Source organism: Leptonychotes weddellii, chromosome 5, assembly GCF_054177405.1.
Source record: "Leptonychotes weddellii isolate Sample4059 chromosome 5, ASM5417740v2, whole genome shotgun sequence".
Taxonomy (NCBI): domain Eukaryota; kingdom Metazoa; phylum Chordata; class Mammalia; order Carnivora; family Phocidae; genus Leptonychotes; species Leptonychotes weddellii.
The window spans coordinates 86,181,743-86,208,206 of NC_138373.1; the positions used below are offsets into that span (position 1 = coordinate 86,181,743).

Genomic DNA, 26,464 nt, shown 5'->3' on the forward strand with positions numbered 1-26,464 from the left:
GAGAATGCAGCCACTGTGGAAAACAGTATGGAGGTTCCTCAAAATGTTAAAAATACAAATTACCATATGATCCAATAATTCCACTACTGGGTATTTACCCAAAGAATACAAGAATGCCAATTTGAAAAGATATATGAACCCGTGTTTATTGTAGCATTATTTACAATAGCCAAATTATGGAAGAACCCAAATGTCCACTGATTGATGAATGGATAAAGATGATGTGGTGTAGTGTGTGTGTGTGTGTGTGTGTGTGTGATGGAATATTACTCATCCATAAAAAAGAATAAAATCTTGCCATTTGCAATAACATGGATGGATCTAAAGGTTGTAATGCTATGCGACCTAAGTCCATCAGAGAAAGACAAACACCATATGATTTCACTTATATGTAGAATTTATGAAACAAAACAAATGAACAAAGGAAAAAGAGACAAACACCCCCCCCAAAATGGCTCTTAAATATGGAGAACTGATGGTTACCAGAGGTGGGTGGGGGATGGGTGAAATAGGTAAAGGGGATAAGAATACATGTATCATGGTGAGTACTGAGTAATGGATAGAATTGTTGAATCACTATACTGTACACCTAAAACTAACATTGTATGTTAATTATACCAGAATTAAAATTATAGTTAAATTTGATAATGGTTAAATAACATAATAGTTAAATATAAATTACATTTTTTTAATTTAAAAAACCAACTTTTATTTTTATTTATTTTTTAAAGAGTTTTTCTATTCTCTATTTATTTCTCCTAATCTTTATTATTTCCTTCCTTGTGCTAATTTTGAACTTAGTTTGTTCTTCTTTTTCTGATTTCTTGAGCTATAACGTTAGGTTGTTAATTTGAGATCTTCCTTCTTTAAATGTAGGCATCTGCCACTGTTAACTTCTCAGTATTGCTTTTGCTGCATGCCATAGGTTTTGATATGTTGTTCTCACTTTTGTCTCAAGATATTTTCTAATTTCCCTGTTAATTTCTTCTTTGTGGTTTTTCAGCAGTGCATTAATTTCTAAATATTTGTGAATTTTCCAGTTTTCCTTCTGCTATTGATTTCTAGTTCTATTCCATAGTGGTTTGAAAAGATACTTAGTATTAATTTCCATCTTCTTAAATTTGTTTATACTTGTTTTGTGACCTAATGTGATCTATCCTGGAGAATGTTCCATGTGCACTTGAGAAGAATGTATATTCTATAGCTAGAGGGTAGAATGTTCTGTATATGTCTGTTAGGTCCACCTGGTCTATAGTGTTGTTCCAGTGAATTATTTCCTTATTGATCTTATATCTCAATGTTCTATCCATTATTGAAAGTGGTGTATTGAAGTCTCCTACTATTATTATATTGCTCTCTATTTCCTCCTTCCATTCTGTCAATCTATGCTTTATATATTTAAGTGCTCTGATATATATATAATTGTGATATCTTCCTAGTGAACTGATCCTTTTATCACTGTACAGTGTCCTTCCTTTGTCTCTTGTGACAATTTTTGACTTGAAGTCTATTTTCTCTGATGTAAGTATAGCCACCCTGGCTCTCTTTTGGTTAGTATTTGACTGGAACATCTTTTTTCATCCCTTCACTTTCAGCCCATGTGTGTCCTTAAATCTGAAGTGAGTCTCTTGTAGACAGCATATAGTTGGATCTTGTTTTTTAATCCATTTAGCCACTCTATGTCTTTTGATTAGAAAGTTTAATCTATTTATATTTAAAGTAATTGATAGAGAGGGATTTACTATGGCCATTTTTCATTGTTTTGTGTCTTGTTGTTCCTCTTTCCTCCCTTGTCTTCCTTTGTGTTTCCTTTTTCTTATTAATTTTTTTGACTCATTTTTCTTTTGTGTATCTTCTATAGGTATTTTCTTTATGGTTATCATGGGGCTTACATAAAACATAAGTCTATTTTAAGCTGATAACAATTCAACTTCAAACACATACAATAACTACACTTTCACTTCTCTCTTCCCTCTACTTTTTTATTGAGGTCACAATTTACAACTTTGTATATTGTGTACCTTAACATGTTTTTGTCATTTTATATACTTATAATTTTTAAACTTTTATCCTATAATTAAAATTTACCTATCACTGCTATAGTATTACAGTATTCTGTATTTGTCTATATGATATTCACCTTTACTAGCAAATTTTATACTTTAATATGTTTTCATACTGTTGTTTATGATCCTTTTGTTTCAACTTGAACTTCTTTTAGCAATTCTACTAAGGCAGGTCTAGTGGTAGTGAACTCTTCCAGCTTTTGCTTATATGGGAAAGTCTACATCACCTTGATTTTTGAGGGATAGTTTGCTGAAAATAGTGCTCTTGGTTGGTAGTCTTTTACTTTCAGGACTTTGAATGCATCATCCCACTTTCTCCTGACTTACAAGGTTTCTGCTGAGAAATCCACTGACAGTCTCATGGTGCTTCCCTTGTACACCACAAAACTTCTCTTGCTGTTTTCAAAATTCTCTATTTTTGACTTCTGACAATTTAATTATTATGTGTCTCAATGTGGATTTCTTGGGTTCATCTTATTTGAGATCCATTGGATTTCCTGGATCTAGATGTCCTTCCCCAGGTTTTAGAAGTTTTAGGCCATATTTTTCTTTGCCTTTCTGCCCCTTTCTTTCTCTCTTCTCCTTCTGGGACTCCAATAATACCTATAGTGGTCTACTTTATGATATCCCATACATCCCTTAAGATTTCTTCACTCTCTGTCATTCCTTTTTCTTTTCACTTCTTTGACTAGATCATTTCCAGAGACCTGTCTTCAAGTTCATTGATCTTTTCTTCTCCTTGATCTGGTCTGCTGTTAAACCCCTCTAATAAAATTTTTCAGTCCACTTATTATATTTTTCTGTTCTAAGATTTCTGTTGGGTATTCTTTTAATACTTTTGTCTTTTGTTGATATTCTCACTTTGTTTTGTTTTTTTTTTTAAGATTTTATTGATTTATTTGAGAGAGAGAGTGCATGAGTGGGGAGGGGCAGACAGAGAGGGAGAAAGAATCTGAATCAGACTCCTCACCGAGCACAGAGCACGACACGGGGCTCAATCCCATGACCACGAGATCATGACCTGAGCCCAAATCAGGAGTTGGATGCTTAACTAAGCCACCAGGCACCCTGATAGTCTCACGTTGTTTATGCATTGTTCTCCTAACCTCATTGAGCATCTTTATGACAGTTATTTTGAATCCTCTGTGAGGTAAATCATTTATCTCTGATTCATTAGGGTCAGTTTTTAGAGATTTCGTTCCTTTGGATGGAACATATTTCTCCATTTTTCCTGACGCTTTTTGTTGGTATCTGCACATTAAAAAAAACAACCACTTCTCACAGTCTCCACAGCCTGGACTTATATAGGAGAAAACTTATACCAATCAGTCTGGGGAAGGTTCTGGGGGCTCTCAAAACTTTGTGCTAGTTCAAATCACCATTTTTGTCCTTTGTAGGCCCTAAGTGTCTAGAGTATCATAGCAACATCATTGCTCTAAGATGGGTGTGACAGAAGACAGTCTTTTAGACGACCCCCAGAAAAGTGGGAATATTGAATGTGTGATCCTATTCTTTCCTTCCAGGGAAAAGCTAAGATCTGGGGTTTTCCATCTGCTTACTTTGTTCTGAGGCAAGGAGAAGGACTATGATGAGTTACACTTGTATGCTGGTTCCATCTGCCGTCATTGTTCTTAATGTCCTCTAGATGTCTATAGTATGCCCAGTTCCATCTGCACTCTGAGACAGGCGAGACAAAAGCCAGTATCTTGGGAAGTCCTCAGAAAAGTTGGAATGTGGACACAGTCTGACTCTTTCCTCCCCAGGGAAAATCTAGGAGCTTGGGGATTCCCTCTGATCACAAGATCCTATGCCAGGGCAGGAATTACACTGACAGGGTATATAGAATTTTCCTACCAGCAATGATGTGGCTGGTTTCACATCTACCCAGGATGCAGGAGCCTTTCAACTAGTTTCTGGATTTCTCACAAAAGGAATATGTTTGTATATTGCTGTTGAATCAGTATATCCCTTGGGGAAAGGAAGGCCCAGGGCTTCCTATTCCTTCTTGCTGACATCACCTCTTCTTTTCCTTAAGACAGCAGTTTTATCAACTTTTCTCTTTTGTAGGAATAGTCTAAGCTCTCAAGACTGTCCCTTATCTTCCAAGGGAAAGCAAAAGGACTGTAAGGGACCAACAGAAATCCACATTTAATAATATTACAACTTTTAATCATATATATTACATATGTATATTATTTGTACCTGTAAGATAATAATGCACATTATGAATCTAACAGTCTTAAGAATAACTTTTTAAAAATTATATAGTACCATTATTAAAGATATTCAATAGATTTTAAACCTTTGAAGATTTTTCTTCCATAGAGACTTGCACTATCATGTTAAGAAATATAGTATTAGCTTTGAGTGTGTTTTTGAATTCAGTAACTATCCTTGCTAACATGTCCTCATGCTAAATCTTGATTTCTACATCTGCCTAGTCTGATTCTCCCTGAAACTTTGCCATCTAAATAGAACCCCATTTACCTAGTTTTGAGACCCAAAACCTGTAAGTCAAGGATGACTCTTTCTTGCATTCCCACATCCAATTCACTAGCATGTCAGATCTGACCTGTCCTCAAAATACAGTTTGAATCCAACCAGTTCTTACCAACTGGCTCACCCTGACTCATGTTCTACCCCTTCACCTAGATTATTGAAATAGTTTTGGGTCACCTGGTTGGCTTAGTTGGTTAAGCATTTGCCTTTGGCTCAGATTGTGATCCCCTGGTCCTGGGATTGAGCCCTGCATCGAACAGGGCTCCCTGCTCAGTGGGAAGTCTGCTTCTCCCTCTGCCTACCGCTCCCCCCCACCCAGCTTGTGCTCTTCTCTCTCTCTGACAAATAAATAAAATCTTAAAAAAAATAGTTTCTAACTCAGTGGCTTTTTTTGACCATGACACAGCAAATATTTTATATTTCAACCAAGTACACACATACACATAGCTGAATTAATATTTTTATGAAATACTACTCTTACTATATGAAATACACTCTGATATTTTATATTTATTTTTTAAAATGACTTATAATCTGATAAATTGGTTTCAAGAACTCTCATTGGTGATCTGTTATTGAAGAAACTCTTCTCACTGGTGTCACTGTTTTCACTTTCTCCCTCTATAGACAATGCTCTACCAGCAGCTAGAATAATCTTTCAAAATATGTCATATTACTTTCCTGTTTATAACCCTCTGATTGCTTCTCATCTACTTAGAATAAAATGCCAATCCCTAAGCATGAACTGCAAGGCTGTGAACCTAACTCCTGCCTATATCTCTAACTTCATCTCCTACCATTGCCTAGCACTCACTCCATCCCAGCCATGCTGCCCTCTTGCTGCTGCTCAAATATACCAAGCTGATTAAAACCTCAGAGCCTTTGCATTAACTAATTCCTCTGGCTAGAACCCTTCCCAGATCATCTTTTAGCTTACTCCCTCACTTCAGCAATTCATTAAATTTATAAATCACAGACAGGCCTTTCCTGGCCATTCTTCCTAAAATTAGGTCTTCCTGCCCCATCATTCTTGGTCTTCTTATCTTCCTTTAATTTTTATATCACTTACCACTCCCTGTCATTATATTATATAGTTATATGTTTATTTGTTTACTGTCTGTGTCTAACTAATAGATATTAGTTTCATGGATGCAGAGATTTTGGTCTTATATAATTTTTTAGCACCTAGAAAAAAAAACCAGCAAGAGCTAGCACTTGGGTGTTGCATAAATGATATTTTTTTCTCACTGAGATCTTCAAGAGCAGTTTTTTCTTTCACTGCCTCTCCTTGACTCACTCAGTTCTCTCCATTCCTCAGCACTGGAGACTATTTATCTTGCAACAGAATGAAAGCCTTCTTTTTCTCAGTAAACAGGCCCTAAAAGTTTACCTTTAATAAATATTTCCTACTCCACCTAAACATAGAATTCTTATTCTCATCCCCGCAAAATATATATATATATATATATATATTTTAAGTAGGCTCCACACCCAGCATGGAGTCCAACACAGGGCTTGAACTTATGACCCTGAGGTCAAGACCTGAAGTGAGATCAAGAGTGATCAAGAGTTGGACACTTAACCAACTGAGCCACCCAGGCACCCCACTCCACTTATATTCTTATTCATAGTTAAAACTGATAGCCAAATCATTTTGTCTGCAGCCACTAAATGGTTTTGTCTGTTTTAAATTATATCCAGAAGGCAGGGGCTTAACCATCCTTACAGTGATTAGTATCTTGCCCAATGCCAGGTTCCCAGAATATTTTTAATGTTTTATTCAATTTGAACAAGCAGATGGTGGGGGATTAATAGTTGAAAGAACATAGGTTTTGAAGTTGCACACATCTAGGTCTGCTCCCAGCTGTCACTTAATCCCTCTTGGGTAACCTTGGGTGAGTCACTGAACCTCTCTGGAGATAAAAGTATGTCAAATTTTTAGCACTACCTCCAACACAGTAAGCTCTCAACAAATTGCACCTACTGTTACTTAATTGGACTGCTTGTGTGTCTTGTAGAATAATACAGAAGATTCACTTATTCAGAAATGACTCTAATGCAGGCTCCTCTCCAAATAGCTCTTTGTTGCTAACTGGAAGAATTTCAGTGCTCCCTTTTGTGGAGATGGTATCCATGTAAGAAGCTGCACATCCACTTAACCCATACCTTTACCTCTATGGGGAAGTCTGGGCTCCCTGCTTCTTAGAGAAAGCAGAAGATCATTTTCTTGAGAGTTCCTTTTGGTATTAACCTCTCTTTGGTATCTAGTTTTCTTATATGTGGGGAATAAAATAGTTTCTTCTGGCTACTTTCTTTAAGCAACTTTGGTCTCTACCTTTTTTAACGTTTTTTTTTTTTTTAAAGATTTAATTTTTTACTTGAGAGAGAATAAGAGAGCACAAGGAGGAGGAAGGGCAGAGGGAGAAACAGACTCCCAGCTGAGCAGGGAGCCCAATGTGGGACTTGATCCACAAACTTGATCCTGAGACTCCAGGATCATGACCTGAGCTGAAGGCAGATGCTTAACTGACTGAGCCACCCAGGTGCCCTGATTTTTTATTTTTTTATTTTTTTTTTTTTTGATTTTTTATTTTTTTTAATTTTTTTTTACTTTACTCAAATTCAGTATACACCCATGTTCATTCACTCACTGAAAAAGCGTTTCTTAAGGGAATGCTTAGTATGGTACTAGCAGCTATATAAATAGTGGTCAATAAAAGATAAAGAGCTGTCCTTGTTTAGTATGTGGTTTACAGAGTATACAGATTTCAAGAATTTCCCCACAGTCACAAGAATTAAGGTAGAGGAACAGTAAAATAGTAAATTATTTTACATTTAGAGTTTTCTATTCCCTGACTTCTTTTCCTTGAAATTTAATTGACTAGTCCTAGTGCCCAGTGCAATACATTGTGTACTGAGGCAGAAAATGAAGCCCAGTGGGATAGGAGTCAATAGACTCAGCAAATTCTTCCATTAAGAAATCACTTCATAGACTTTCCATTAATAACTCTTGGGTCTTGATCAATTCACTTTATATCCTTATGCCTCAATTCTCTGTAAAATTATAAGATTTTACTAAATGATCTCTAAAGTCCTTTCTGGTTAAAAGAATTCTATATTCTGTAATTCCAACTTCCTTCTTTAGGGAAAACAACTCATTATACAGGGTTTCCACAAATTTTAAAGCTCACTATTTGCAATTTTGAACATATAAGTCAATTTCACACTATTTCAGAATTCAAAATTATCAGACAAAATGCCTTCTTTGAAAAAGTATCATCTCAAATCAATGTATACAACTTGAAAAAAGTAAACTGGATGCTATGGTACAATCACAATTGTGTCATGTATATAAAGCAGGGGTTTCTTAAATATAAATGACCATCACCTGGAGAGAAATTCTTTTCTGAAATAAAAATATTCCAGCCTGAATCTCTTCAAAATCTCTATTAGTTTGACAAATTCTTTATCAAGAGACTCTTTGTGGTTTCCCAAGCTGTTTGGCATTAATATGCAAAGATTTAGTTTCTCTTCCATTATATATTTGAATTCCTACAAGAAAAGTCACAAAACAAACTCTACTATTCCAGTGTTAAATATAAATAAATGACAGGCAATACAAAATGTTATGGTCATCCTATCTCAATAGTATTCATGGTTATTAAACCCGAAAATTCTAATTGAACAGATACCAATTCTCCACTGCCCAAAGATTGATTATTCTTTGAAATGATTATCTCAACTTAACAAGTACATATTGTATGCCTGTTATGTGCCTAAAATTGAGGGTTTTTTTTAATATAAGTGGTCCCTGATGATTTATTTCATCAATCATCACAATTGCTTTAGAATAGAATGAGACAAGGAAATGCAATAAAAATCAATATTTGTTGATTAACATATGCAAAAGCAATTTTTAAAAAAGTGCTTGTCAAAGGGGTTGAAATTAATATCCCAGAGTCTTCAGAGTTTGCGTCTTGCTTTAGCTTAACTTAGGAAGCTAATGGGTATTAGAAAGTTGTCTGGCAGTCAAGAAGTAGAGATAAGTAATTGATAAAGAAATTTCATCTTATATGCTTCCTTTATAACAAAACTGGAAATAGCTACCTAAGTTGTCATGTTCTGCCAATTTCTGGGATAATAAAATTGTCAGAATTTCAGGAATAACATTCCTTTGCACAATAATCATTCTATCAAATTTAGAGAATTTTAATAGGTCAAGGAAAAATCCAAGATTAGACTAGCAATTGTCATAGGATTCAAATAACATACTTTTTTTATTAAATCATTTTATTTATTGTCTCTTTAACACATCACATGCCCTCACTCTCACTTTCCTCCTGACATTCACATATGCTTACCCTCACAGTCACACACTTATCCTCACCCTCACGCAGTTGCTCTCACCCTCAAGTTCACGCGCACTTATTCTCACCCTCACACACACTTATCCTAACCCTCACAGTCCCACACACTTACCTCACCCTCACCTTCACATTCTTACTCTCACCCACATGCACACACATCCCCAGACATACACTCCATACACATCAACAGACCGAGATAGCAGATGACTATAATAAGTCTTAGAAATGGTACTGCATATAATAAGTATTACCTGGGTTAAGAAAGCAGAAGAAAAACCAGGAAAATCACAAAATATAAAACACTTACAGTAAGCTTGTTCTCCCACTTCTCTTTCACAGTAATTTCTGGATCAGTTACCCACTGTAGAGAGCTATCCATGAGGGTTTCAACTTTAGAAACTTCTTCATGCTGAAAAAGTTCCACATGTTCAGCTAGGAATTCAGGTGAAAGGCATAGGCTATTATATAAGAAGTAATTTAGACCAAAGGTCTACTATATATAATAATTAAGACTCATTTAATGCCTTCTCATTTAATGCCACCCCATGACTTTCCTTTATCCCAGGATGTTGCCATGCATAATGCCAACTCTTGTCAGGTGCTCCATATATGCTGAATATATACAGATAGAATCGTTTTTCAAAACAAAATGTACCCATTTTTATTCCCCTCTCAAATAGGAAACAAGCATTTTCATGGATTTTTTTTTTACTCATTAAACTAAATACTACCTATCATATGCTAGGCACTGTGAAAGGGACGGGAAATACCAACATGAATATGTTCTCTGCTTTCTCTGATCATCTTGTTTCCAGTCAAAAATGAAAATAGAGTGAGAGGTACTAGCTACTAGCCAGAAGGAAACTGTTTAATAGATAACATGTCTTTAGTCCTCTGATACTACAGATTGGGAAAAATAAGCCCAAACAATTCATATCTAATGATCAACCTGTTTGAGGTTGAACTGACTGAGTCAGAACTAGAAAATCAACCTCAAAAGGGTTTTAGAAAAATCTTTTTTCATAGTAGGAATAATTTGGGTGTCGACAAAACACAGATATGCCTGGACTCAGCAAACAGGCTGTGTAGATCAGTTATCTGCAGACGTTCCTAGCCAGTGAATCACCACAGTACATATGTTATACAAATCCAGCTTTCGAAGCATAGCTGTGAATTTCACTCCCTTTTGTTCAAATGTTCTCTGTAATAGCAGTATTTCTTGGTCCATCATCATATCCAGAGATGACAAGTTGATTAAACTGCACTGCCACTCGGTTTCATTGTTCTGAAACAATTATTAAAATGTCCACAACTCTGTCACTCTAATAAAGAACAGTATTTTTGTTTTATGAAAATGATGCTCATGGGTCAATATAACTGTCCAATGGTTTACATTTTCTCTCTAGGATGGCTTCAACTTAACATTTATTCATTCTTAGGGAAAAGCATTTATCCAATAGATAACATGTACATGTGGGTAATATAAACTGCTATGGTTCTTATTTTATGAAAATAGGGGAAGGTAAAGAAATTCATAGGAAAAAAAAAACTGTTGGGAGGGTGGTCAACAGATCCCATTGATAACAGACTAGTTTCTTTTATCTCTCCCTCCCTTTCATAAAAGACACTCCCAGATAATGTTTACCAAAGGATATTCTTACAGTTCTCTCAAAGCATCCATCTCTGTCATATTTTAGATTAATGCAACACCACATTTAATTTCCTTTTTGTTGTCTATTGGAAAACATTTATAGAGCTCTTATTTCTAGACTCCAATTAGAAGGCAAAGTTCCTAATCCGTTAATAGGATAAACCCAAAGCCAGAACTTTGCCAGCGGCTTAACCCCTGCTGAGAAGTGTAGAACTTTACAGGCTGGCATCTTTACATCATGATGCTCTCAGAGGACTGCTGTGGCAGATTTGCCACCATTTCATTCAGTCTGGCAGTCTGGCTTGGTTTCAAAAACTCAGTCAGATGATGAGTATTTGAAACAGGATGTCAGGAAAGCATAGCCCTCAGCAGAATGGCCAAGGCTGCCCAAGACAGCTTTAGATGAAGGCAGCATATGTTGCCCCTGCATCGTTGGCAGGAGAAATTCAAACAGCATTGGCCCCAAAGACATTCTTCCTCTCCTTTCAAGGTCACATCACAGCTGTCAAGAGGAGAACATTCTGACATTTCTATCGTCCACAGACAGGGAGAGCCCCTCAAAATGGTGAAAAGAAAGCAGTTTGCTAATAAAGCTTTTCCTAAGATAACAAGCACAAACTGGAAAGCACAAAGGAGTGAAAATAGAGTATTGGGGGGGATCCCCAACATTTCATCCCCACGAAGCCTTTTGATTATTTCCTCCCATGCTGTAAAAAACTGATTCTACCTAACAAAGATTTAAGTAATAATTCACTTGCCTTTTAAAATTAACCAAAACATGAACATTCTAATTTCTGTTCAGAATGTAATAATCAGTGCCGTTACATTGGGTTGCTACAATTACATTTTAGAGCAGAGAAATTTCATGTTGTTTCTAAGCAATTTTATTTTTGGCAGATACATTTGCTTTTGGGGTTTAGGAAAATACTGAAAAATGGTTCATGGAGCTCTATTGTTACCTTTAGGATCCCAGGCTGGGGATCAGCACAGGTACTTTCTCCTAAAAAATATCAAGAATATAAAGATTTCTAAAGGCTGGATTCACTGAACACATGCTTCTTCAACCCTAGTCTTGAGCCTCACTATGGTTTTCAGCCATAACTTGAAAAAGTCCATTTTTTTTTTCAGGCTAAGAGACCTTAGACTTGGATTTTAAAAACAATCAACAGATTCCTCAAAATGTCACAGTCACTCCTCAGCAAGCTTGGGCCTTCACCTAATAGAAAACTATTGCATATGGTCTTATTGTTTCAAGCTTTCCATTTGATAATTACCTACCTCTGCAGACTGAGCAAGAATGAGTTCACAATGTAAAGATTTTTCTTCTTCAGAGATGATTCTATTACACTCTCCACTAATATTCAACTGGATCCCATTTCTTGAAAAAACAAAAGCAATAGTCTAGTCTGGTTAGATGTGACCATGCTATAAGCCACCAAAATGGGGTTTATCTCTAAACACAGTAAGCCCTCATGTGTGCCAAGGATTGGACAAGGCACTCAGTAATAGAGAGAGAAATAACAGATGGTCTTTATCCTCCAGGAGCTGCACAGATTAGTGACGGACTCTATGTGGTTGTAAACAGGTAGGCCATGCTTTTTTTTTTTTAAAGAACTGGAGCCAATAATTAAAAATTAGTAAATTTCACTAAAAATCTAGAGTTCTGGCTTTTCTTTAAAAAATCAGAAGATGCAGCTGCGCTGGGCCTATATATTCTTTCTTTTTTTAAGATTTAATAATTTGAGAGAGAGTGTGAGTGAGTGAGCATGCACAAGTAGGGGGAGGGGCAGAGGGAGAGGGGAAGAATCTCAAGTAGACTCCCTGCTGAGCTAGAAGCCACTACCCCAAGATCATGACCTGATCAGAAATCAAGAATCAGACACCCAACCGGCTGAACCACCCTGGTGCCCTGAGCCCATATACTCTTGGTTAGCTGGCTTCATCTGGCTAATTCATTTTTCTCAGTTGTCACTCTCATAAGTATGTGGACTTACCCCAGTGGTCTTACTCACTTTTGATATCTGTACAGCTCCTGTAGACTCCTGGACTAGCATATTTTGCATATTCAAAAACAAACTATTATAAGATGATATGTGTTAAGGAAGAAGAACAGCATGCCATGCATGCACTCAAAAGGATTGCTTAATTTCAAGGTAAGAGAAAAGCAAGGGAAAGTCATAGAAAACTTGAGAAGGAGTTCTATTGGAGAAAAGCAGAGAAAATATCACCTATACAAGTACAGAAGAGAAGAATGTGGTATGTTCAAAGAATTATGTATAGTTCAGCAGGCCAATAATGAAGGATGGAGGCACATGAGAGAAGGCTGGTGAGGAGTTGCTCTACTTACATGATAAGTTCCTGCTGCAAGTGCTGTAACTCATGAGTCAGTTTGTTTTTATCCCCTCGTAAATTCTGGAATCACATACAACATTAGGCTGTATGTGTTACTTTAATGGGTGACTTACATTTAAACAACCCCACCTTGCAAACTGTGAGATTATTGTGGTATACCTCTATAATGTTTCCATATTCTATGATGGTTGACTTAAGTTCTTCTATACTTAAATCTTTCTGAAAAGTAGAAGAGAGAATAGCAAATAAATGTATGAGTCTACCAAAGCATATTTAGTAGACTGTCAATCAGAGCCACAGAAGAACTGTCAATGCCCAAAGATGATAAGACCTCCTACCAATATTATTATTTGAAAACTGAGCCAGTCTGTGTTTATGATTAAAAACACACAAAAAGGGCGCCTGGGTGGCTCAGTTGGTTAAACGACTGCCTTCGGCTCAGGTCATGATCCTGGAGTCCCGGGATCGAGTCCCGCATCGGGCTCCCTGCTCGGCAGGGAGCCTGCTTCTCCCTCTGACCCTCCCCCCTCTCATGTGCTCTCTGTCTCTCTCATTCTCTCTGTCTCAAATAAATAAATAAAATCTTTAAAAAATAAAAAAAAAATAAAAAATAAAAAAACACACAAAAAGTATGGGACAGCAAGGCAGCTGTACCTAACTTGTGCCATTATGTTTTTATTTCCCTGGTTCAATGGAATCAAACTCTGAAAGGTAATCTTTAAGTTCAAGGCAAAATTATATTTATTATCATGGCATATTTAAGGAAAAAAATTAGTCTACCTGCAAATGACTGATGAATTATTAAGGCATCCATTTTTATCCAGTTCAAATGATATCTGTTAAAATCACAGTTTTTACTCTAAGACCCGAGGGTATAGTCAATGTCTGACTTAGAATTTTATCTCATGACTAGCATGGTACCTGACAAATGGGAAGTGCTCAATCAATACCTTATGAATGTTGGGCATAAAGGCAAAGTGGTGGGAAGACCAGAGTTATGGAGGAAGTGAGCCACCACCACTACCATAATGTTACTATATGGAGACAACACCCACGATGAAGAAAGAAAGTCGATACAACATTCAGTAACCTCGTCAATCAATGTCCACAATTCATATGACTCCTTTGAAACTTTATGACATTCAGAGAAAGGAAAAGAGAAAACACTGCTTTGTATTTACTTCCCTGTCTTGGAAAGGGGAAGTTTATTAACTTGGACTGTGTCCTTCCTATGTCTCTTAAAGCCACCATAACCAGCATCTCTGTAGCCAGAATCTTTTGTTATCACATAGGCAATGATCACAGGATATAAAGATAAAGAGAATGGTATCTACCTACTAATCAATCAAATCCAATCAAACTAGGTAGAAAATAATTGGGGAATACATTCTTCTTTTTCCCTAAAATAAATGACTGCACACTCATTTGTGTTATTATGACTTAAAACTATATCACCATACCTAGCCAGTAACTGGTAAATTGGCACACTAATATTTGTTACATAAATGGATGAATACTACCAAAATTTAGAGAGGATATGTTAAAACTTATTCCAGATAGAGAGTCAGTATTCTTCACCCAGAAGAACATTTTTGTGAAGCATTATAAAGGAAAGTCTTGTGACAGAATAGCACGATCAAGTACTTTGATAGGGGTGAATTTATTCAAATGACCATATCCATTATGATTTAGGGGGAGTTAGCAAATCCCATGGGACTTCATGGGAAGGAATAGTACCAACCTTCTGCAAACTTGCATCTTTGTTAAGCAAAGTGTTCTCACACATATGTAACTGCATCTGAAAAGAGACAAATTTAGGGAAGGCCATTGCTTTGGTAAAAGATAATGCCACCCAAATCATTCCAATAGGGAGACATGTTTCTCAAGCCCCTTTAATGAGCATGTGTTTCTTACTTTATAAACAACTTTCACATCAACCTCACAACAACCAGAGAGAACAGGGTTGTTGCCCTCACTTTACTAGTGAGGAAATCAAAGCTCAGCACTATTAGGAGACTTAGCCCAATGTCCTACACAGTAAGGGTCAGAACTGAGGATAGAATATGAATCTTCAGCTCTCGCCAAGTGCCCTTTCCACTATTTTACCCTTCATAAAGTAAGAGGACCAATTGAGTCTTAATTTTTTTGGTGAAAATGAAAGTCTAGATAGAACATGAACACAGAGTCCATGTGAACATATAAAAGACTCTTCCTCTTGGATAACAAGTACTGTAGAAACCCACAGATTATCTAGCAATATAACCGAGACTTGCCAAAATCTGATTAGCTGGACTGCAAGAAAAAAAAAAAAAAGACTCTTCCTCTTTTAAAAACAGTTTAAAATGTTCAAGAGGTCTTTTAGCAAAATAAATATTAGAATATATCAGTTTATTCAAACCAAAAGCAAGTTTGTTGGCAAAAGTTTCTAAATATGATTAATAAATATATATATTAATTGAATTTAAAACCTAGAAAAATAATCAGCATAGTCAGAAGTAGAAATCATAATATAATCATATATATTTGATACCCCTTTATAGTTCTAAAAGTATTTTCACATAATCATCTCATTTGAGTTTCCACCAAGCTTTGGGATTAGGTAGGAAATATCACAGCCTTTTAGCAGATGAGATCACTGAGACTTAAAGAGGATAACTAGTTGTTTGAGGTCATAAAACTTTTAAGTAGAGAAGACAGGATTTGAACCCATGTCTTCTGACTCTTTCTACTACTAGTTTATGACAGTTGTGTTTTCCAAAAACAGTCATTCCTAGAGTAAAATTAATTTGAATGTCTAAACTATGAGATAGATATATGTCATAATATATGTATGTGTATACACACACACATATACAGAACTTAGGTATCTGCTAGGAAACCTGAAAACTCCACATACAAACATGAAATTTAAGTACATCATTTCACACATACACTACAACAAAAAATATTGCTCAAAGAAACTATTAGAGATGATAATAAGTATGACACAAATTCCTAAATTTATTAATATTCTTCAGTTTCCTAATAAGAATGTATGGAATATATAGCAAGAATATACACTAAATATAGACTTTTTAGATGCAATATAGTTAAAAAATCATTTTTGTAGCCTATCATTCCTTAATTCAATCAAGGATAGATTTTTCCCAGCTCTCATTTTCTGCACTAAGAAAGTATAACAGTTGAAATCTTTGCTGATTAAGGGATTTACAAAACCAGATACTCTTTTTTTAATATTTTATTTATTTATTTGAGAGAGAGAAGGAGAGAGAGAGAGCACATGAGAGGGGGGAGGGTCAGAGGGAGAAGCAGACTCCCTGGTGAGCAGGGAGCCCGATGCGGGACTCGATCCTGGGACTCCAGGATCATGACCTGAGCCAAAGGCAGTCGCTTAAACAACTGAGCCACCAGGCGCCCCAAAACCAATTTAAATTAGAAATTGCCACTATAATAAAAAATATAAATAGTAACAAGTTTTGGCAAGGATGTGGAGGGATCTGAGCCTTCATGAATAGCTGGCGGAAATGTAAAATGGTACCAGGAAAGAGTCTGGAAGTTCCTAAAAAGGTCAGACATAGGGGCACCTTGTGGCTCAGTCAGTTAAGCATCCGACTCTTGATTTTGGCTCTGGTCATGGTCTCAGGGTTGTGGGATCGAGCCCTGTATCAGGCTCCGCATTGAGTGTGGAGCCTGCTTAGGATTCTCTCTCCATTTTCCCCTGCCCCCCACCCCACTCACACGTGCACACTCTCTCTCAAAAAAAAAAAGTCAAAAATAGAGTTATCATATGACTCAGTAGTTGCACTCTTAAATATATACTTAAGAGAATATATAGATTGACACAAAACCATATATGCAAATGTTCATAGCAGCAGTATACATAATAGTCAAAAAGTAGAAACAGCCTAATGCTCATCAACAGATGAATGAACAAAATGTGATATATCAATACAATGGAATATTATTCAAAAATAAAAAGAAATAAGGTATCGATATATGCTATAACATGAATGAACCTTGAAAAACATTATGCTCAGTGAAAGAAACCATTCACAAAAGACCACACAGTGTATATGATTCCATTTATATGAAATGTCCAGAACAAGTAAATCTCTATTATAGAGACAAAAAACCTCCATAGTGGTTGTCTAGGGTTGGTGGGGAATGGGGAGTGACTGCTAAAGGGATTTCTTTTGGGATGATAAAAATGTTTTAAACTTGGATTTGATGATAGTTGCACAGTTCTGTGAATATACACTAAGACTACTGACTTACATACTTTATGTGGATGAATTTAATAGCATGTGTGTTATAGATCAGTCAAGCCATTACATTAAAAAGAGAGAGGAACTTTCATGTTTTATATACCGTAATTCAGACATATTGAGGAACACAAATTTCAAAATTTATAATCAAAGGTTACTTTGTCAATGAGTCATATACACCTTCACAAAGTAATATTGGTTTGACAAAAGAAAATATTTTACCAGTATTTGGGAAGTGCTTACTTGGTGCTCTGTCTCAGTTTTAGACAACTCGTCAATCTTCTTTTCCAATTTATATATATCCATAATGTTCTTAGTATTCTGATGTAAAAGAAGATAATATTCTTAAATTTAGACAAAAAAAAATAAAAGAACAAAGTTTTTTTTAGGAAGTGGTATTTTCATCATTAACATCACAATCCATTTTAAATTAAGGGACAAAACTTTAGACTTTATCCAAAAGTAACATGGTCCTTTTAACATGACCATCCAGGACTCTTGGGAGTCCCTTTATCTTCCATGGCCCCTTGGCCATGCACTCCCCAGTCACATCTTCATCTTCAGACTTGTCATTCCCAGCAAGTGTGACCCCTCCATTATTTTAATTGCAAACATCTCACTCTTCAACCACCACTTCTTCTTTTCAGATTACTTCTTTGAGAGCCAACAAACCTTCAGTCCCCACTGAAGCCTGCATTGATCCTACTCCCTTCCTGTGAACTCAGTCCCCTCTTTAATCAGCTTAAATTCTCCCATGGTCGGGCGCCTGGGTGGCTCAGTTGGTTAAGCGACTGCCTTCGGCTCTGGTCGTGATCCTGGAGTCCCGGGATCGAGTCCCGCATCGGGCTCCCTGCTCGGTGGGGAGTCTGCTTCTCCCTCTGACCCTCCCCCCCTCTCATGTGCTCTCTGTCTCAAATAAATGAATAAAAATCTTAAAAAAAAAAAAAAATTCTCCCATGGTCAATCATTATACCGCTCTTCCACTTGCCCTCTATTCCCTTGCTTCTCCCCTACCTACTTCTTAGTATTTGCTTAATTTCAGCTTGCCACCCACTCCATGACAGCACCCTTCCAGATAAACATTGTTAAAGAAAAATACAAATGAAGCAACAGGTCACACATTCAATTCATAATTTTTAACTTCAGTGTTGACTGGTGATCATATCATACAATCCTAGTCCATTCATGTGGCCCCTGGCTTAAATTAGGGGACTGCAAATTACACCAACTTCCCCACCCCACCGCACCCTCACAGGTCAACTCCAGCTGACCACCTGGTCTGTAAATAAAGCTTTATCAGAACACAACGGTGCCTATTTTTTTTCATATTGTCTGTGGCCACTTTCATATGACAATGGCAGAAGTGAGTGGTTACAACAAAGGCCTTTTAGCCAGGCAAGCCTAAAAATATTTACTATCAGATCCTTTACAAAAAAGTTTGCCAACTCCTGGCCCATTTCATCCCTTCTCTCTCCTGGAACTTCCAATACTTCCTCCAACTTCCTCACTATCAGCTGATCACTTTGCTTTTATCTCAGAGACATTAGAAACAATCAGAAGAGAACTTCTATATCACCAGAACATATAATAAATACGTTTGGATATGTTATAAAGCATTTGGTGATCTAACACTTCTCTCCAGCAGTCAGCCTCCATAAATTTATGCCTGTATGTTACAAGGGCTCGTAATTGGTCTTCCACTTCTTCCCTTGCCCCACTACAGTTGATTTTAAACCCAGCAGCCAGAGTTATCTTGTTAAAATAGAAATTAGATCACATTTCTCCTCTGCTGACAACTGTCCAACAGCTCCCATCTCAGTCAGTGGAAACAGCCAGAGTCCATGCAATGCCTATATGAGATGCTGTGGGTCTGGCTCCCTGCAGCTCTCTGTACTTCTTGTGCTTGTTACCTCTGCTCCAGCCACAATGGCCTTGCTGTCCGTCAAAAAGAGCTGGCAGCCTAAGCTTGAGGACTTATAGCTACAGTTTCCTCTGCCTAGAATGCTCTTTCACTGATAAACCTCCTTTCGTTCTGATCAAATGATTAACTTCATAGGGCTACTTTTCCTTTAAATTGCACTGTCCCGCAATTCTGTTTTCTGCTTTTCTTTCCTCCATAGCACTAATCACCACCTAACATGCTAGTTCCTCGTGGGCTTTTCTACGTAAGCTTGTATGATCAACACCTAGAATAGCGCGTCCTAGCTCACAAAGGTTTCCCAATAAGTATGTGTTGAATGAATGTAACTACCCAAGCTATTGTGCTGTTACTCTCACAGTGCATCAGATTTCTACCACCCAAAGGAATCTCAGCTGGTAGTGACATTTATATGCTTTTACTAATGCAAATCAATAATTGCAATGCTCTCATGACGAAGGGTTCCACATCTTCCTCCTTCTACCTCAGTTCTAAATTCAGTTCTGTACAATTCTTTGATGCTAGTCAGTCATCTTAAATATGAGGAGAAAAATATCTTATACTGAGAGCTTAACTGTAAAACACTGGTTTCATGAAAACCTGGCCTTGTTGCTATACCATGTCTAAATCTAATGTAGGGTTTCTTGACAATCTTTTAATTGTTCCTTTCCAACCCACTATATAATTTCTTTAATGTCCGGTTGGCCCGTATTTGAGATAATTCTTCATCATAGACTGTTTATCACAGCTTAATAAATAGCCCTGATAAACTTATAAAAAGCCCCAATTAAAAAACTATACATAAACTTAACATTCAAAAGGTACTTACTAGAAAATTTTCCTCCAAAATATTAACTTACAAGTAGCTCTGTTACCTGTTGCTTCAATGCTTTAACTCTGTTGCTTAAAAAACTTAAGGCATAGGACTTTTTAGATATTTTACTAATATTTCCTAACACATATGAAGCACATTATGATTAACCAAATAGCTTCATATGCAATATCTTAATCTCCAAAGTAACTGTAGGGAATAGGTATTATTAACCCCAAAAAGATAAATGGTTTTTCCAAAGTCAGACTTTCAGACCCAGTGACTAGGTCTTTGATTCAAGATTTTTTCCAGCTAGTTCAGTGGAATAATGGAAAATTAATAATGTCTACATTTTCCTTCTCGATTTGTATACTTTTTATATGGGTTAATTTCATTTTATCTTAAATCTGAATTTCTTAAACCCCATTTCTTCCATGGATAATTACAAAGGCAATAATGTACTTCTGTTCAGACATGAAGGTCCTATCCACTCTTCCTCACTTGTCATTTGACAAAGCAAACTGGTCTTTTTGTTCACAGGAGTCTGAATATTCACATGATTTCTGTTTAATCCAGGGTCAGAATTCATGCTTGTATGATTTCCATATGTTTTTCTCTACCTGTGTTTAATAATTTCAGCATACCTCTTCTTGGAGAATCCGAATCTTAAGAATCAGAGCCCGGTTTTCTGTCTCCTGATTCATTAAGAGAAAGGAATTAAAAAGTATTTAGAAGTTTTTGAAAATACCACTTATTTACCTCTAAGGCTACTGACTTTCTTTCTCTTTATCAACTTTAAACATGGTATTGACATATCACAAAGGAGCTTAGTCTGAAAATATTCTCAATATGAAGCTAAGCCTTTGGCTTCTAGTTTCTTGGGATTTATAAGATATCACTCTTCTCCTTGACTCAATCTGACAGGGAGGGAAAGAGGAAAAACAAAAAAGGAATAGCCTGGCTTCTTTCCCTGCTACATTCCCACTGTCCACTTATGACAGGTAGTATGAATTCATCTATTTAAATGGCACCTTGAAATCACAAAAAGTTCTAACTTTCTACTTGAAGCTGTGGATATTCTCAGATTCAATATTACCAGAACATATGAATATCAAAAACTATTTTATATTTAAGAGCCCAAAATTCAGAACCACAAGAAGAAAAAATATTCTAGGACAAGATAAATGCCAAAATGTTAACAGCAAATCTTGTGGGTAGGATAAGTTAAGGATTTTGTGGGATTTTATTTTTTGTTAATAGGCATTTTTTTTTTTTTGAGAGAAGGAGAGAGCATGCGTGCGCATGCACATGCTTATGGTGGGAGGAAGAGTGGGGCAGAGAAGCAGAGGGAGAGGGAGAGAGAGAATCCTAAGCAGGCTTCATGATCAGTGCAGAGCCCAACCCTGGGCTCAGTCCCACAACCCTGAGATCATGACCTGAGCTGAAATCAAGAGTTGGAGACTTAACTGGCTGAGTCACCCAGGGACCCCTGCATTTCCTCATTTTATAGAGTGAACAGGTATTACCTTTATAACATAGAAATAAAAGGAGAACCAGCTCAGGTTAAGATGTCATTGGTATGGGCGCCTGGGTGGCTCAGATGGTTAAGTGTCTGCCTTCGGCTCAGGTCATGATCCCAGGGTCCTGGGATCGAGTCCCGCATCAGGCTCTCTGCTCCTTGGGAGCCTGCTTCTCCTTCTGCCTCTCTCTCTCTCTGTCTCTCATGAATAAATAAATAAAATCTTTAAAAAAAAAAAAACAAAACTTTAAGATGTCATTGGTATGAGAATGAAAGAACACACACACCACGTAATTGGAATCTGAAGACCTGAGTTCAGTCGTAGCTCTACGTTTATTAGATAATTGACTTTGAATAATCAAAACATTTCTGGACTTCACCTATAACTATTAATTTTTTTAATTGAAGAATATCAACTTCTGTTTTTACCTCACAGAATTTCTATGACCAGTGAGGTAAAGTAGTAAAAATTCTTTTGAAATTGTAAAACACTATAAAATGCAAAAGGTTAGGATTGTGTATCTAGGATTCTGACTTTGTAACAATCACAACTAACAATATTGAGCCCTAGGAGGAAAAAGGACATTGATGATTTTACACGTATTAACTTATTTAACCCTCCAGCCCTAGGGTAGGTAGTACGGTTATCTTCATTTTATACGTAAGGATGCTAAAGGTGAAAGAGGTTACGTGGTTTGCCTAAAGTTCCACAGTCGCTAGAATCAGGCCTTGGATGTCAGTAGTCTGACTCGCAAGAATGGCTACTTGCTCATTTCTCAGCATTTCCTCCACATACAAGTTCCTCTGTGGTCCCAAACTGAGCCTTTCCTGTACTGCATTCAGAGACTTGCAGAGTCACCTGACACTCAGTGAGTCTAGTCCCCACATTCGTGCTGAGGCAAGAGCTAAGCTAATCTGTGTTGGTTGTGGGAGTGACATAGGCCTGGAGCCCAAGTCTCCTGATGGCTTATAGATCTAAAAAGGAATTAGTCTGAATGACTTTCATCCAACCCCACCATTGTCAGCAATGCTAGAATACCGCTGGAATATATCAGGATTTGGAAGATTATTACTAACGCTCTAGACAATAATTTAACATTCTCAATTTAGAAACAGTTTTCAATTCAGTTTAACTTAGTTTTTAATTAAAACTTAGCTTGAATTTAAAGCTTAGTCTAAACAAGGTTTTGCTCTAAAAATTTCAAGCCTGTGTTTATTTAGTGTAAGGACTGATTTATGGGGCTTTTTAGTAATCTGTAAGTACTCAGATAATGGATTTTTTTTTAAACCTGAGAAAAAGGTGAAAATTTGATAGGGAATTTATTTTTTTAGAAAATTCAAGTGGTTTTTAGTATCAGGTATTTATGAATTCACCTATCAACTTCAGGAAGCATTCCAGAGATCTTCTAGATCTTCAGAAACCATTGTGAATATGACTGAGTTTTGTAAAGAATTTTAATCTTGGCTGAAAAGAAAAACAGTCTATCCTATTTGCCTTTACTTTTCTAAGGTATTACCAATTCATTCATCAGTCTACTGACTTCTGATTTTTTTTTAAAGATTTTATTTATTTATTTATCAGAGAGAGAGAGATAGTGAGAGAGAGAGCACAAGCAGGGGGAGTGGGAGAAGCAGAGGGAGAAGCAGGCTCCCTGCTGAGCAAGGAGCCCGACGTGGAATTTGATCCCAGGATCCCAGGATCATGACCTGGGCTGAAGGCAGACGCTTAACTGACTGAGCCACCCAGGCGTCCCTGACTTCTGATTTTTTAAAAAGGTTTTTATTTATTTGTCAGAGAGATAGAGAGAACACAAGCGGGGGAGCGGCAGGCAGAGGGAGAAGCAGGCTCCCCGCCAAGCAGGGAGCTCGATGCAGGACTCAATCCCAGGATCCTGGGATCATGACCTGAGCCAAAGGCAGACGCTTGACTGACTGAGCCACCCAGGCGTCCCCCTGACTTCTGATTTTTGCCTCCAAATAAACCCTCTTGGATTTCAGTTATGTAAACTATATGCCAATTTCAAATTACTTGGCTGACTTACTAATTGTTTGTTCTGGGCTAAAATCATGGTCTTCTGCTCTTCAGAAGCATTCATACTAATTTTCAGTTCCTCCAGTTCTTCTTTTAACAGATTTGTTCTCATAATAGCTTGGTGGGCACTGTGGGGGTGGGAGGGGGAGGCAGTGAGCAAAACCTCAAATATAACCGTCAAAGATACAAAGTAAAGCCAAGGACTATTTTTGGACCCAAGCTGAAAACCACTAAAGGCTTAAACCAGATGCCAACAATAGTAAAAATACACCCATGATCTTTCACAATCCTTAGAAAAGGAAGAGATTCGGGGGGAGTGTGGTGGGAGCAAGAGAGATAGAAGGAAACAAACATATTCTTGAGGATAAAGATTTGGAGTCTCCCTTTGAAATTCATCATTGGCTGGATCACATGGTTCTTTCCTTCCACTAAGATATAATATTTAGTTAATGCAATTCTACAATTATTTATTGCCTAATACCATGTTCCAGGAGCTGTATCCTGCAAAGAGGCCTATGATGGTGAACAAGAGACACAGTCCTTGCCCTTGTAGAGGTTACATACTAGTGAAGGAGAGGACAACTAAACAAATTATTACAAATAGTGTCTATGTACTTTACTTTAGAAGTTTATTATAGCATTGTTTATAATACCAAACAACCTAAATGTCCAACAAAAAAAAAACCCTATTAAATGAATTATGGTAATCCATATCCTGGAATTGCTTGTATTCCCACTGGATTATAAACTGTTTTCTGAGCAGATCTCAAAGAAGGTACCGTTTTTTTCCTTGCTAAGGAAATTACACTGATCGTTCAACAAATGTTCATGGAGCTCCAACTCTGTACCAGGCATTATGTTAGGCCCTGAAGAAGACAAAAGTGAGTCCAAGCATGAGAACTCTACCTTCCTGGAGTTTATAGACCAGAAGGGTAAACAGACCATCATAATTATAATACAGTGTGATAAGAACCAAGATTAGAGTGAACCCAAGTTCAATGGAAGTGTTTAAAGCAGGGACATGATGTGGTCAGACTAGCATTTAGGAAGAGCATTCCTGCCCGTGTGGCACTAGTTTTGGAAAGGCAGGGAGACGAATCAGGAGGCTGCTGTAGTGATCCAGATGAAAGATGATGTTTTGTTGAACTAAGTAGTAGATTCCTCTAAGACATAGATTTTTTTTTAAGATTTTATTTATTTATTTGAGAGAGAGAGAGCACAAGCAGGGGGAGTGGCAGGCAAAGGGAGAGGGAGAAGCAGATTCCCTGCTGAGCAGGGAGCCCAATGCGGGGCTCGATCCCAGGACCCTGAGATCATGACCTAAGCAAGGCAGATGCTAAACAGCCTGAGCCACCCAGGCGCCTCTCAAGGCATAGATTTTTTTTTCTTTTTATTAAGGCATAGATTTTTAAGAGAAACTCTGAATTATTATATTTCAAATAAATAATAAATAAAACTATTGTGGAATGGAGAAAACTCAAGGTAAGCAGTTCTTTTTATTTTATAGATTGGTTTGGAGGCTGGACTGGCTGTTCGAAAATTATGAGGGAAAGAATCCATGGTCAGAATGCTTTACTGTCTTTTCAAGTTAACTTAGAACTTTTCTGTTCAAAATTTTAGGACCTATAACATCTGTAACTGCAGACTTTGTGAAAACTTTGCTGCTTTTTCCCCCTGAAGTTTAGGCATCTCCTCACAACCCATTTTACCAGTACTTGATACTATGTGATATGTCCCCTAGGTCCTTTATCCCTTTTATCTTAAGCTAAAGTCACAACTTTTCTTATCATCCATCATCCTTATCATGTACCCTGAAAGCACATTTTAAACCTGGCTTATCAATGAATCTCTCATAATATAGTTGGCCTTTGAACAACATGGGTGTGAGGTGCACCAACCCTCCTAAAATATCTATGTGTAATTTCTGACTCCCCCCAAAACTTAAGTACTAATAGCCTACTGTTGACTGGAAGCCTTATCAATAACATCAATAGTTGATTAACACATATTTTCTATGTTATATGTATTATATACTGTATTCTTGCAATAAAGTAAGCTAGAGAAAATAAAATACTAAGAAAATCATAAGGAAGAAAAAATACATTTATAGTATTGTACTGTATTGAAGAAAATTCATGTGTAAGTGGACCCGTGCAGATCAAATCTGTTATTCAAGGGTCAACTGTACTTAGCATGGGAATTTGCATAGAGTAAGAGTCCAACTGAACCACAGAATGCTCTGGAGAGATCCACACTTGGTCAATAGGTATACTGGTCTTAAATAGGCAACACTGCTTTGAATGACATAAAGAATATCATTGCTAGAAAAGAACTGCCAAACATTGCTAGCAAAAATCTAAAATAGTACAACTGCTTTGGAAACAATTTGGCCGTTCTTCAAGATTCTAACTCTAAGTCACTACACAGCAATTCCCCTTCTAGGTATATACCAAGGAGAACTAAAAGCCTAATGTTCACACAGAAATTTGTATACAAACGTTCATAGCAGGAGTATTTGTAATAGCCAAAAAGTGAAAATACCCCCAAATATCCATTCTCTGAAGAATGGATAAACAAAACTGTATGTCCATACAATGGAATATTATTCAGCCACAAAAAGGAACGAAGTAGTTCCATATATGCTACATGGAACCTTGACAACATTATGCTAAGTAAAAGAAACCAGACACAAAGGTCACATATTGTATGATTCCATTTATGTGAAATGGCCAGAACAGGTAAATCCATAGAGACAGAAAGCAGATTAGTGGTTGTCAGGGGCTGAGGGGAAGGGAAATGGGGAGTGACACTTAACAGCTATGGGTTTCCTTTCAGGAGTGATGAATTGGATCATGGTAATTGGCTGCACAACCTTGCAAATACAGTAAAAAAACACTGAATTGTGCCCCTTAAAAGGGTAAATTTTTATGCCATGTGAGTTAGAACCCAATTTAAAAAACAGATTTTTTTAAGAATGGAAAGCT

At 36.9% G+C, this 26,464-nt stretch overlaps 1 protein-coding gene across 1 annotated transcript in view; it reads right to left on the minus strand.

Moving 5' to 3' along the window:
* The window catches only part of IRAG2 (inositol 1,4,5-triphosphate receptor associated 2), a 118,446-nt gene that overhangs the window by 59,160 nt on the left and 32,822 nt on the right, over window positions 1-26,464 (minus strand). Inside the window, exons 8-17 of the mRNA XM_081818941.1 lie at window positions 23,491-23,608; window positions 20,574-20,624; window positions 17,444-17,521; window positions 14,677-14,733; window positions 13,095-13,154; window positions 12,931-12,995; window positions 11,862-11,961; window positions 10,062-10,217; window positions 9,240-9,341; window positions 7,954-8,117 (exon numbers count right to left, since the gene is read on the minus strand). Of these exons, the coding sequence (XP_081675067.1) occupies window positions 7,954-8,117; window positions 9,240-9,341; window positions 10,062-10,217; window positions 11,862-11,961; window positions 12,931-12,995; window positions 13,095-13,154; window positions 14,677-14,733; window positions 17,444-17,521; window positions 20,574-20,624; window positions 23,491-23,608 (951 nt within the window). The remainder of the gene's footprint in view (window positions 1-7,953; window positions 8,118-9,239; window positions 9,342-10,061; window positions 10,218-11,861; window positions 11,962-12,930; window positions 12,996-13,094; window positions 13,155-14,676; window positions 14,734-17,443; window positions 17,522-20,573; window positions 20,625-23,490; window positions 23,609-26,464) is intronic.